At 53.0% G+C, this 12,500-nt stretch overlaps 1 protein-coding gene across 11 annotated transcripts in view; it reads right to left on the bottom strand.

Moving 5' to 3' along the window:
* LOC112258294 (transcription factor COE1-A) overlaps positions 1-12,500 on the bottom strand; it is a 161,316-nt gene that overhangs the window by 30,650 nt on the left and 118,166 nt on the right. For 6 of the 11 annotated variants that reach the window (XM_042327083.1, XM_042327080.1, XM_042327076.1 and 3 more), the window contains exons 9-10: positions 10,146-10,276; positions 3,040-3,166 (exon numbers count right to left, since the gene is read on the bottom strand). In XM_042327083.1, the coding sequence (XP_042183017.1) occupies positions 3,040-3,166; positions 10,146-10,276 (258 nt within the window). Of the gene's footprint in view, positions 1-3,039; positions 3,167-10,145; positions 10,280-12,500 lie in introns of all 11 variants that reach the window. The other 5 variants (XM_042327075.1, XM_042327081.1, XM_042327078.1 and 2 more) reach the window with 1 other exon arrangement.

Genomic DNA, 12,500 nt, shown 5'->3' on the forward strand with positions numbered 1-12,500 from the left:
TGGCTCACGTGTACATTTCTCACCACTCAGATCAAGCAGCATAAGGCGCTCTGTGGAATCCCATCTGCCAGCCACATTACAGACACTTTCTCTCTTCATTTAAAAAAAAAAATATGTAGAATTACTTTCAACTCGGGGCTCTCGTTGGTGCAGAGTGTATGTGGTTAATTGCTCTGCCAGAGGGGGGACTAGAGCAACAACAACAAAAACAGACGGAATCCGACGGAGAGCCAGTGAGCGCTCCCAGCTATGACCTTTCACCCGGGGAGAGAAGTCGACCTTGACGCGGGGTGAGGTAACCGCCGGGCCGTATCGAATTTCCTAATTCACATGTTGAAGAAATTGGCAAATGAGAGGGTCAGGGTTCATCTCCGCCCACTTGAAAAAAGCACTTAGCAGCCAGACAGGCCTGTATGGATGGAGTCAGGTAGCCTGCGGGAGGAACGGCCCAGCCCGCCCGGCAACCAAAGATGATTAAAAATCATTTCTGGGTAATGAGACTTCCCCATTCCACAGCCAGCCCATTTACAGCAGGGCTTGGTTAGGGTGCAGAGTCACTGCCTTGCATAGTGTCACACAGCCCACAGAGAGAGAAAGTAGTCCCAACATGGGTGTGGGCTGAGCATGGTAACATATCACTAAAACATGTTTTACATCATCTTACTGCTGAAGGAAATTATATGAGGTGTGGCGTGAGTAGAAACTGGAGTGTACAACACAGACACACACACACACTGGATGGTGCCCTACTGTGTGGCATTGTGGACCCGTGTCAAGAGGATCAATATTAATGAGTGAGGCCTCCCATTGTCACCCACACCCTCCGCTGTGTGTGTGTGTGTCTGTGTGTGTGTATGTGTGTGTGTGTGTCTGTGTGTGTGTGTCTGTGTGTGTGTGTGTGTGTGTGTGTGTGTGTCTGTGTGGTGTGTGTGTGTGTGTGTGTGTGTGTGTGTGTGTGTGTGTGTGTGTGTGTGTGTGTGTGTGTGTGTGTGTGTGTGTGTGTGTGTGTATGTGCGTGCGTGCGTGTGTGCGTCTGTGTGTTTGCGTCTGTGTGCGTGCATTATATTTGTATAGACATGCCTAAGAGCATGCAAGTGTGAGTATGAGAGAAATAAAAATGAGAGTGAGGAAGGGGGCCACTTCACTGCAGAAGTGTTCCTCTCTCCCTCCTCCCTTCCTCTTTCCGAGGGAAGAGAGGAAAAGTGCAGAAGAGGGAATAAGGCCACAGCCATTACAGGAGTCTAAAATTGCTCTGGGATTGGTTCCACCCACTAAGAGAGCTCAGTGAAATGGTTTGCAGCCAGGTTCCTCCATTATGTACAACTTATTACAAACAAATTTCTCCTCCAGGGCATCTCTTATAATTTTCAATTAGGTGAAACGAGGTTGTGAGCCCAGGGAGGGCAGAATCCACCACTGTTTCAGTTTCAGCACGAGGTGTGTGTGTGTGTGTGTGTGTGTATGTGTGTGTGTTTGTGTGTGTTTGTGTGTGTTTGTGTGTGTTTGTGTGTTGCTATGAAAAAGAGCATCAGAGAATGAAAGATTGCTTGTTTTTGCAGATACTTATTTCTCTACGGGATTGTACATTCTTAACATCTTAAAAGTGTAAATGTGTGTGTTTGTGCATTTACACGTGTGTATGCGTATGTACGTGTGTGTGTGTGTGTGTGTGCGTGTGCGCGCGCGCGTGTGTGTGTGTGTGTGTGTGTGTGTGTGTGTGTGTGTGTGTGTGTGAACCCAACACGCATTCGCTCACGTTCTGGACGGATTCACTTTCTTCAAATGGCTTCAAGATGGAGGCCTATAAAGCCCAGACTGTTTTCCTAGCTTAATTGTAACGCTTTTACGAGCATTTGTCGTTACAATCTCCCAATCTACAGTAATTAAGTCAACATTGGCCTCCCTCTGAACCTCCCATTCACAGAGTGGGTGCTGTAGCCTACCTTCCTGCTAGTCCAACAAGCCTCCCTGTTACTGTTAAAGCAGCGGGGGTACTGCCTGTGCTGCAACACACAACCCTTTCTTTGGCATACAAGCGCTCCGTATAACTCCCTGCTAATTTCTGCACATAAACACATGGCTATAGAGCCAGGCAGGCAGGCACTAGAGCTAGGCTAGTGGCTCTGCTCACTGACGGATGAATCAGGCCCCTCTTTCCTTCCTATAAGCGAGATAAGTTCTCTATTGGCCTTATCTACTGGATTGTACAGGATGTCACTGCTTGTGAGAGCGCCGTGCCGAGCATTAACCTCCACACAGAGGAAATAGGTGGGATTCTTAGGCCAGATAGGCCTGTGTTTGCTAGGAAGCCCCTGTCATCCACTGTGAATCACACAGCTACAGAGAGAGAGAGAGCTGGAGAGGCTCTCAGTGTGCAGCTAACTGTGTTTTCTGTTCCGTACTTTGGAGTTGATAATAGCAAGCTCTGGTGCGTTCTGCACTCCTGTACTCAACTCTGCTGTTGGATCTCTGCTGTTGGATCTCTCAGATGGTGGTTCTTTAAAGGTTCATTAAATATCTTCCTAGGAGGCCCGACCACATTTGAGTTATAGATCTGTCACTGTCATTGAAATCAAGTCTGGTAGGTGGTAGATCTGTTCTATGTGAGCTATTTCTATGCTTTCCGTCTTAACTATCACTTTTGCGTATTTTTTTTGTCTCGTTATTTTAACCGTATTTCACACCATGTACAATGATTCTCTACACTGCAACACGGGCGAACATGACAGAATTCTAGCTACCAGCAATGGCGGAGCGATGGCTACATACTGTGTCCTTAACACAAGGCTCTAAAAATACTGATATGAAACTGTCTATTCTCTGTCTGTAATAACCTGTACTGTGTAGTCCTGTATAGACAGATGATGCTGCTTTAGTACTTTAAATAATTGTAATACTCTGGAAGACGACCTGTGCGATCCCCTGTAAGGATGTACAGTAAGTAGTGCATGATGACTGCAACTCCAGGATAGTGGGTTTGATTAAACCATTCTTCTTCTTCGTTATTATTATATTATTGTGAGCGGGAGAGAAACTGACCTGTGTAGATGAAGCGTCCGGGCGTCCCTTTACAGAACTGCTTGGACTTGTAGGAGAGGGTCACCTCTACCACCCCTGGGATGTGGCGAGGCGGAGTCTGCACCCGGATGGCATGGGGTGTGATGAGCTGCAGGAGGAGAGAGAGAGAGAGAGAGGGAGAGGGAGAGGGAGAGGGAGAGGGAGAGAGAGAGAGAGAGAGAGGGGAGAGGGAGAGAGAGAGGGAGAGGGAGAGGGAGAGAGAGAGGGAGAGGGAGAGGGAGAGGGAGAGGGAGAGAGAGAGAGAGAGAGAGGGAGAGGGAGAGAGGGAGAGGGAGAGGGAGAGGGAGAGGGAGGGGAGAGGGAGAGGGAGAGGGACAGAGAGGGAGACAGTGAGGGAGAGGGAGAGAGGGAGAGGGAGAGGGAGAGGGAGAGGGAGAGGGACAGAGAGGGAGACAGTGAGGGAGACGGAGAGGGAGACAGAGAGGGAGACAGAGAGGGAGACAGAGAGGGAGACAGAGAGGGAGACAGAGAGGGAGACAGGCAGACGTTAGTCCAAGTCTATGACTTCTGCAGTGGTGTTCTCTACAGACTCGGTTCGCTCTCCCCTCCCCTCTCCTCCGATCTCCTCTCCTCCCCTGAGTCAGAGTTTGGGAGTGTGAGTGGTGCTCTTCAACAACAGCAAACAAACACTTCACCTCAATGAGCCTCCGCCGATCCCTTTCTATTGTCTGCCAGGGTAAATACCCTTCACACTGAAGGAGAGAAGAGGGACGGCTGGAGGGAAAGGAGAGCAGGACAAACTGTCCACAATGCCGGCAGACACGCAAACAACACGTTTATGGATTTGATGACTTGTGGTGAATGAAGGGCGTTTATGAGTGGACTGTGTCATCTGCACTGCAGCAGCGAAGGACCTCGTGAGTTGTTGAAAAGTGTTGTGAGTCTGTGGTGTGAGTGTTGTGAGTCTGGGTGGTGTTAAAGAGCACACAGACACACGCACGCACACACATCCAAAGTGAGAGTGGTATTGTTGGACAGGAGCCATAGCTCCCCGCACACCTGGAGAGGCTGTGTGTTACAGAAGGTACATAAACATGGAGCTTGAGAAGGGCTAGGGGAACAGCATGACAAGGATCAGTGTGTGTTCATTATGCCTGGCCGACGGTTATCACAGCTCTGCAGGGCTGATCAGTATCGGGGGTACAGGGGGAGGGGGGCTGGCTGGCTGGGTGATATTGGAGGGCCCTCGAGGCCCTGAGAGCAGGGAGCTAACATAGCCTCACCCCTGGCCTCTCCGGTATGGGAGGGCGGTAATTGGAAACACACTGTGGGGCCCCGGCACTTCCTACATCGGACCAAGGGCCGAACAGCACTCCAACCAACCAACCTCTGAGACCAGCAGAGAATACTGAGGGCTAGACGGGACACTGGAGCAGTAGTTCTATGTAGGCTGTACTCAGTGACGTAAAGTACTTCATTAAAAATACTTGAAAGTGCTACTTAAGTCGTTTTTTTTTTTGTATCTGTACTTTACATTAGTATTCATATTTTGAACAACTTTATACTTCACTACAGTCCTAAAGAACATTATGTACCTTTTACTCCATACATTTTCCCTGACACCCAAAAGTACTCATTACATTTTGAATGCTTAGCAGGACAGGAAAATGATCAAATTCACACACTTATCAAGAGAAACATCCCTGGTCATCCCTACTGCCTCTGATCTGGCAGACTCACTAAACACATCCTTCATTTGTAAATTATGTCTGAGGGTTGGAGTGTGCCCCTGGCTAGCCATAATCAAAATAATATAAAAATGGTCTGGTTTCCTTAAGGAATTTGAAATGATTTATACTTTTACTTTTGATACTTAAGTCTGTTTTTGCAATTACAATTACTTTTGATACTTAACTATATTTAAAAACCAAATACTTTTAGGCTTTTTCTCAAGTAGTATTTTACTGGGTGACTTTCACTTTTACTTGAGCCATTTTCTATTAAGGTATCTTTACTTTTACTCAAGTATGACAATTGGGTACTTTTCCACCCCTGGCTTTACTCCAGCGCTACGGGGCGAGGAGACAGGAGGGTCTGCCTCTACCTCTACCTCTGTCTGTGTCCTCTAAAATAAACCCTGGGCTGAGGATTGAGGGTGGGTCAACAGGCAGGGAGGGCAGGGCAGGGCAGCTGGACAACTCAGGCAAATCTGCCCCTGGAGGCCTAATCAGTGCTATTTCTGACCCCTGTCCCGTCTCTCTCCCGCTGGCTTCAGCCATTACCCCATGACCATGACTGGCTCTGAACCCTTTGGCGCTGGGGGAACTGCTGTAGCAAAGGTTCCTATTCCACTAGCCAAGGTTGAATTAAACTGCAATTATTCTACAAATTAAAAGAATAAATACAACAAAAATACAGAGCCAAGCGTTTAACGGCAAGCATGTGTGGGACTCGAAACCCGTGTATTAACATTATGCCAACATGGTTCTGCAATTTAAAAGTCTAATAAATAAGCAGTGATTATTATAGCTGAATCACTGGCCGGCGGGGGAGAGGAGAGCAGAGTGGAGTGTGTTGAAGATTGGATCAGCTCATTAGACTGCACACTGAATGGCAGGTAGAGGAAATCAACTTTGGCCTCGTACAGGCTGCTTTTTACCAGCACTACAGTTACAAGGTTTGCCCTGCCCTCCAGCCCTCCGGCCCTCCATCCCCTATAACCCCCTTCAGCCCCTAACCCCTATCAAACCCTTACCCCCCTCCAAACCCTTACCCCCTTCAGCCCCTAACCCCATCCACCACCTTACCCCCCTTCAGCCCCTAACCCCCTCCATCCCCTTACCCCCTTCAGCCCCTAACCCCATCCATCACCTTACCCCCTTCAGCCCCTAACCCCCTCCATCCCTTACCCCCTTCAGCCCCTAACTACCCTCTATCCCCAAACCATCCCCTAACCCCCTCCATCCCCTAACCCACTTCAGCCCCTAACCCCCTCCAACCCATAACCCCCTCCATCCCCTAACCCACTTCGGCCCCTGACCCCCTCCAACCCATAACCCCCTCCATCCCCTAACCCCATCCATCCTCTAACCCCCTCCATCCCCTAACCTACTTCAGCCCCTAACCCCCTCCAACCCATAACCCCCTCCATCCCCTAACCCCATCCATCCTCTAACACCCCTCCATTCCCTAACCCCCTTCAACCCAAAACCCCCTCCCCAGCCCCCAGTCACCAGCCCCCAGGTCAAGTCTCTAGTCTCCAGCCCCCAGTCTCCAGCCCCCAGTCTCTAGTCACCATCCCCCAGCTCCAGACTCCAGCCCCAGTCTCCAGTCTCTAGCCCCCAGTCTCCAGTCGCCAGCTCCCAGCCCCAGTCTCCAGCCCCCAGCCCCAGTCTCCAGCTCCCAGCCCCAGTCTCCATGCCCCAGCCCCACTTGCCAGCCCCAAGCCCCAGTCTCCAGCACACAGTCACAGTCCCCAGCCCCCAGTCACCAGTCCCCAGCCCCAGTCTCTAGTCTCCAGCCCCCAGTCTCCAGACCCCAGTCTCTAGTCACCATCCCCCAGCTCCAGACTCCAGCCCCCTCCAGTCTCCAGCTCTCTAGCCCCCAGTCTCCAGTCACCAGCCCCCAGTCTTCAGTCATCAGTCTCCAGCCCCCAGTCTTCAGTCACCAGTCTCCAGCCCCCAGTCTCCAGTCGCCAGCCCCCAGTCTTCAGTCACCAGTCTCCAGCCCCCAGTCTTCAGTCACCAGTCTCCAGCTCCCAGCCCCCAGTCTCCAGTCTCTAGCCCCCAGTCTCCAGCCCCCAGTCTCCAGTCTCTAGCCCCCAGTCCCCAGTCTCTAGCCCCCAGTCGCCAGCCCCCAGTCTCCAGTCGCCAGCCCCCAGTCTCCAGTCTCTAGCCCCCAGTCTTCAGTCACCAGTCTCCAGCCTCCAGTCTCCAGTCACCAGTCTCCAGCCCCCAGTCATCAGTCACCAGTCTCCAGCCCCCAGTCTTCAGTCACCAGTCTCCAGCCCCCAGTCTCCATCCCCCAGTCTTCAGTCACCAGTCTCCAGCCCCCAGTCTCCAGTCTCCATCCCCAGTCCCCAGTCTCCATCCCACAGCCCCCAGTCTCCATCCCACAGCCCCCAGTCTCCATCCCACAGTCCCCAGTCTCCATCCCACAGTCCCCAGTCTCCATCCCACAGTCCCCAGTCTCCATCCCACAGCCCCCAGTCTCCATCCCACAGCCCCCAGTCTCCATCCCACAGTCCCCAGTCTCCATCCCCAGTCCCCAGTCTCCATCCCCAGCCCCAGTCTCCATCCCACAGTCCCCAGTCTCCATCCCACAGCCCCCAGTCTCCATCCCACAGCCCCCAGTCTCCATCCCACAGCCCCCAGTCTCCATCCCACAGTCCCCAGTCTCCATCCCACAGTCCCCAGTCCCCAGTCTCCATCCCACAGTCCCCAGTCTCCATCCCACAGTCCCCAGTCTCCATCCCCCAGTCCCCAGTCTCCATCCCACAGTCCCCAGTCTCCATCCCACAGTCCCCAGTCCCCAGTCTCCATCCCACAGTCCCCAGTCTCCATCCCACAGCCCCCAGTCTCCATCCCACAGTCCCCAGTCTCCATCCCCAGTCCCCAGTCTCCATCCCCCAGTCCCCAGTCTCCATCCCACAGTCCCCAGTCTCCATCCCACAGTCCCCAGTCTCCATCCCACAGTCCCCAGTCTCCATCCCACAGCCCCCAGTCTCCATCCCACAGCCCCCAGTCTCCATCCCCCAGTCCCCAGTCTCCATTCCACAGTCCCCAGTCTCCATCCCACAGCCCCCAGTCTCCATCCCACAGCCCCCAGTCTCCATCCCACAGTCCCCAGTCTCCATCCCACAGCCCCCAGTCTCCATCCCACAGTCCCCAGTCTCCATCCCACAGCCCCCAGTCTCCATCCCACATCCCACAGTCCCCAGTCTCCATCCCACAGCCCCAGTCCCCAGTCTCCATCCCACAGCCCCCAGTCTCCATCCCCCAGTCCCCAGTCTCCATCCCACAGCCCCCAGTCTCCATCCCACAGCCCCCAGTCTCCATCCCCCAGTCCCCAGTCTCCATTCCACAGTCCCCAGTCTCCATCCCACAGCCCCCAGTCTCCATCCCACAGCCCCCAGTCTCCATCCCACAGTCCCCAGTCTCCATCCCACAGCCCCCAGTCTCCATCCCACAGTCCCCAGTCTCCATCCCACAGTCCCCAGTCTCCATCCCACAGTCCCCAGTCTCCATCCCACAGCCCCAGTCCCCAGTCTCCATCCCACAGTCCCCAGTCTCCATCCCACAGCCCCCAGTCTCCATCCCACAGTCCCCAGTCTCCATCCCACAGCCCCCAGTCTCCATCCCACAGTCCCCAGTCTCCATCCCACAGTCCCCAGTCTCCATCCCACAGTCCCCAGTCTCCATCCCACAGCCCCAGTCCCCAGTCTCCATCCCACAGCCCCCAGTCTCCATCCCACAGTCCCCAGTCTCCATCCCACAGCCCCCAGTCTCCATCCCACAGTCCCCAGTCTCCATCCCACAGTCACCAGTCTCCATCCCACAGCCCCCAGTCTCCATCCCACAGTCCCCAGTCTCCATCCCACAGTCCCCAGTCTCCATCCCACAGCCCCAGTCCCCAGTCTCCATCCCACAGCCCCCAGTCTCCATCCCACAGTCCCCAGTCTCCATCCCACAGTCCCCACTCTCCATCCCACAGTCCCCAGTCTCCATCCCACAGCCCCCAGTCTCCATCCCACAGTCCCCAGTCTCCATCCCACAGCCCCCAGTCTCCATCCCACAGCCCCCAGTCTCCATCCCACAGCCCCCAGTCTCCATCCCACAGTCCCCAGTCTCCATCCCACAGTCCCCAGTCCCCAGTCTCCATCCCACAGTCCCCAGTCTCCATCCCACAGTCCCCAGTCTCCATCCCACAGTCCCCAGTCTCCATCCCACAGCCCCCAGTCTCCATCCCACAGTCCCCAGTCTCCATCCCACAGTCCCCAGTCTCCATCCCACAGTCCCCAGTCTCCATCCCACAGTCCCCAGTCTCCATCCCACAGTCCCCAGTCTCCATCCCACAGTCCCCAGTCTCCATCCCACAGCCCCAGTCACCAGTCCTATATGGAAGCTAATTGAGAGGATCAGAAGCACATCAGAGAGCTGCGCTGAATAAATAGGAGCTGAATTTGTCCTCTGATTGGCCCCTGTGATGACTGGAGAGCTCCAAGAGATGGGAGTGTGTGTGATGGTGTGTGAGTGAGGCATACAACACACAGATGAGAGAGCAATCTAGCTCCGGCACACACACACACAGACACACACAGACACACACAGACACACCAGCGCCGTCTTTAAAGCCCACACAGCCACCAGCATTTTACATGCCTTTAAACTGTCCCTTACAGAGCGCTTAGCCTGCCTTTCATATTCAGATCTTCTGCTGCAGGGAGAATGAAGACAGTCCACCAGCAACCAGAGGCTTTTTATACCATTACACCTTTTAATGGCTGAGGCAGGACCACTCCTCACCATCGCAAAGAGTGTGCAAGGTCAAATTCAATTGGAATGTATTGTACAGGAGAAAATGGCGTATTCTAACAGTGCTTTTGTTTGCCGATGAAAATGCCCCCTGCATTTATGTTAAATAATCTGTCTGTTAAATGGACAGAAGTCATTGGAAACAGTAAACGTTGTTATTTGATTGTGTAAGTTGAACTAACACAGGGCTTTTGTCTCTTCTAAAGTTTCAAAACCAGAAATTGCAAAAGTCAAAAGTCTTGCTTCATATTTCTGGAAGAAAGCTACACTTCACAGTATTTCAACAACCGCAGAATTCTCTTTGGTCCAGATGGTTTGTTGATATTTCCATCAGTGTTTTATGTGAGTTGGTTTCATCTGGGGGGAGAGTGTTATGGCCTTTACCACAGCTGGCATAGTTGGACTGACTCACTCCCCCTTTCATGATGGAAATGTAGAGAATGTATTGTCATGACCTTCAGTACTGTGAACTGTAAAGACAGACAATGCAATACACTTCTATGGTCAATATTCAGGGGTTGTTTGTGTGGAGGGATGAGAGTTTGTGCGTGTGTGTATGTGTGCACGTGTGTGTGTGTATTGTCATGTACTCACCTCACTCCAGACCAGCATGGTGCCAAAGATGACCTGTAGGCCGTCAAAGAAGTTGTCCCCTATGATGATGACAGTTGCGCCCCCTGTTGTCCAGCCCTCACTGGGGCTGATAGCTTTGATGCAGGGGGCAGCTGCTTCCAGGGACAGGGCAGTGGAGGGGAGGTGGAGAGGAGAAGGGTGGAGAGGAGGGAGGGTGGAGAGGAGGGAGGGTGTAGAGGAGAAGGGAGGAGAGGAGGGAGGGTGGAGAGGAGAAGGGAGGAGGGAGGGAGGGTGGAGGGAGGGAGGGTGGAGAGGAGAAGGGAGGAGAGGAGGGAGGGTGGAGAGGAGGGAGGGTGGAGAGGAGAAGGGCGGAGAGGAGGGAGGGTGGAGAGGAGGGAGGGTGGAGAGGAGAAGGGAGGAGAGGAGGGAGGGTGGAGAGGAGGGAGGGTGGAGAGGAGAAGGGCGGAGAGGAGGGAGGGTGGAGAGGAGAAGGGGCGGAGAGGAGGGAGGGTGGAGAGGAGAAGGGCGGAGAGGAGGGAGGGTGGAGAGGAGAAGGGCGGAGAGGAGGGAGGGTGGAGAGGAGAAGGGCGGAGAGGAGGGAGGGTGGAGAGGAGAAGGGAGGAGAGGAGGGAGGGTGGAGAGGAGGGAGGGTGGAGAGGAGAAGGGAGGAGAGGAGGGAGGGTGGAGAGGAGGGAGGGTGGAGAGGAGAAGGGCGGAGAGGAGGGAGGGTGGAGAGGAGAAGGGCGGAGAGGAGGGAGGGTGGAGAGGAGAAGGGGCGGAGAGGAGGGAGGGTGGAGAGGAGAAGGGCGGAGAGGAGGGAGGGTGGAGAGGAGAAGGGTGGAGAGGAGGGAGGGAGAGACAGACAGGCAGCTTACAGTTAGACCACCTCTGTCTAGGAGGTTAGTTACACAGTAAGAATCAAGTAGCCCAATAACATCTAAGAAAGAACATGGAACACTGATGACACACAGGACAAGGACAGGAGCACTGAGCCTTAAAGGGAATACCACAGGAACAGGACATTCCATGTTCACGTTTGTGTGTGGAATGTGTGCAAGGACGCAGAAACACACACACACACACACACACAAGCACGCACACACACACACACACACACACACACACACACACACACACACACACACACACACACACACACACACACACACACACACACACACACAAGCACGCTCACACACACACACACACACACACACACACACACACACACACACACACACACACACACACACACACACACACACACACACACACACACACACATGCTGTAGTCCTGGATCTAGACCTGTGGTAGTGTATTCTGCATGGAGAGGGAGGCTGCAGATGATGTTGTACTTTGACACCGTATCACACTGGTGACAGGAGGTATGGCTGTGTTCCCGGGTCACAGGGAGGTTTGGGGCTTCCCAACCTTCTCCCACGGGAACACAGGGTCACAGGGCTCGTTGTGTGTGTGCGCATATATACATGCCGGGCGCGTGTGTGTGCGTGTGTGCGTGCGTGTGTGTGCTAGAAAATGGGCTCTTGTGATTTGACACCTCTCAGTCTATAAGCATGGGGCCAAAGCAGGAAACCGAAAACATACAAAAACCTCCCACAGCTGGATCCAACTAAGAGTGCAGAGCCGTGCTCCACACACACACACACACACACACACACACACACACACACACACACACACACACACACACACACACACACACACACACACACACACACACACACACACACACACACACACCATGCCCCACAGAAGAGAGATGGTGGTTTTAACAGCTCTGAATGGAGATCAGGCAGAAAAGCAGGGCATCTATTGCAGCTGGAAATCACACCCAGTGCCTCTTAAAAGACCTTTAAGATTGCGGCAAAACACTCTTCTCGCACTTCTCTCATGATGATGATGCTGCCGGGGACACTTTGCTTCTTGAAGGTTCAAGATCTTGAGAACTTGACTGCTGACATGTAAAACCTTTTGGAACGGTATCAACTGTGGACTAATGAAAGAAAATACCAAAATATCGTTTTTGAGTAGATTTTCCCTTAAATAAAAATATAGCCTTTCAAACCTCAAATAAACACATGTTTAATCTTCTTTATTTTACACTTATTGGTCAGGTCAGCTTTGCGAGAGGAAAAGTAATCCCGTAGTATTCAGTGGGATGAACTGAGATGAGTCTCTCTCCTCAGGCTGAGGCTCCTCTCCTACCTTGCTTATTGTGGAAGCCCGACCATAATGCAATTTGGCCCAGTGGTAAACTAGGAGGGATGAGGAGGGATGAGGAGGGGCTGGGCCAGCAATCTGTGACAGTAATCTTGGCCTAAATCGCCTGTTTTGCCCGTGTTGAAATTCTGTGT

This window comes from Oncorhynchus tshawytscha, linkage group LG09 (genome assembly GCF_018296145.1).
Source record: "Oncorhynchus tshawytscha isolate Ot180627B linkage group LG09, Otsh_v2.0, whole genome shotgun sequence".
Lineage (NCBI taxonomy): Eukaryota > Metazoa > Chordata > Actinopteri > Salmoniformes > Salmonidae > Oncorhynchus > Oncorhynchus tshawytscha.